We start from the raw sequence: 1,113 nt of genomic DNA on the forward strand, positions 1-1,113 counted from the left end.
CCCACGCCGGCGAAGAGACTGCTCTGCGCGGTTGAGATGAGCTCGGACGAGTTGGACGCAGCTACATGGCTCGTCAACGATGATGTAAGGGATAAGACCGTACCAGAGCTCTTGCGGTACATGGCAGGCTTGTGGACAGGCGAAGCGGCCGGCGACGAGCTGGGTGACGCCTCGTGCTGCGCCAAGGAGCCCTCCGTGAGCGTGGTGGTCGTCGACATTGCCCGCGTCTTGCGGGGCATGCTCGACGACTCGATGGCGACGTAGACCGTCGACTGGATCTTGAAGAGCCTAGATTGTTGTCAGAGGCGAAAGCCATGCAGGCGAAGCGCGTACAGCTTGTCAAAGATGGGGCCGAGCGACCGCTGCTCGGCGACGACGAGGATCGAGGCCGAGACGGGCAGGATCATAAAGAAAATGGTCTCCACGTACGTGAAGGCAAGGACGACGCGCATCCAGAACATGCCGAAGACAGCGCCCATGGCGATGCCACAGCTGTGGCCGAGCGAGAGCGCGCCGACGTCTTTGGCTCGCCGCCCCATTTTCACTTGCGCAAGCAAAACTGATACACGGCAACCGGATACACTCGCTTGTCCGGTTGACGAAATGCGTAATCGAGGCAGTGTGGGCGCTTATTTTCGGCATTGGCCGAACACACCGGTGCTCGGCACCAGGATTGCGGAGGCTGCGTCTTCAATCATCATGCTCTCTTGCGACGGCACATGCGTCCCATAGTACTGTAGCATGATGTGCTTACTACAAATACTCAGTACGAATGAATTAATGCGTCGACCGTGCTGGCTCGATCTGCACCGCGTCTCTTGTTCATGGCATATGCCGATTATTAGACAATGGGTGACTCATGGTATCCAGGTCTTGGACATCCCGGCGCTGCTGCTGCTGCTGCCAGCACATGAGAAGACGTCATGCATCCCGTAGCGCCTCCCTCTCTTGCGTACGATCAGCAATCACGCTGGCACTTAGACACTTTGGTTCCTGGCTGGCATTCCGGTCTTTCCTGCATCCATTGCAAATTACAGTGTTTTCCAAACAGAATATGGTTACACTGCCCATGCGCTTGGCGTGCTCAAGGTCGTACGGGGTCGCCGCTGTGGT

General features: G+C 57.5%; 1 protein-coding gene across 1 annotated transcript; it reads right to left on the reverse strand.

Moving 5' to 3' along the window:
* Nucleotides 1–19: 19 nt before the first annotated feature.
* Nucleotides 20–539, reverse strand: SPRG_17799 (hypothetical protein; the record flags this gene model as incomplete). Its single annotated transcript, XM_012357204.1, has 3 exons — nt 20–61; nt 104–288; nt 334–539. Coding segments are annotated over 3 exons (433 nt in total), but the record flags the coding sequence as incomplete, so codon positions are not given.
* Nucleotides 540–1,113: the final 574 nt, after the last annotated feature.

Source organism: Saprolegnia parasitica (genome assembly GCF_000151545.1).
Source record: "Saprolegnia parasitica CBS 223.65 unplaced genomic scaffold supercont2.785, whole genome shotgun sequence".
NCBI lineage: Eukaryota > Oomycota > Saprolegniomycetes > Saprolegniales > Saprolegniaceae > Saprolegnia > Saprolegnia parasitica.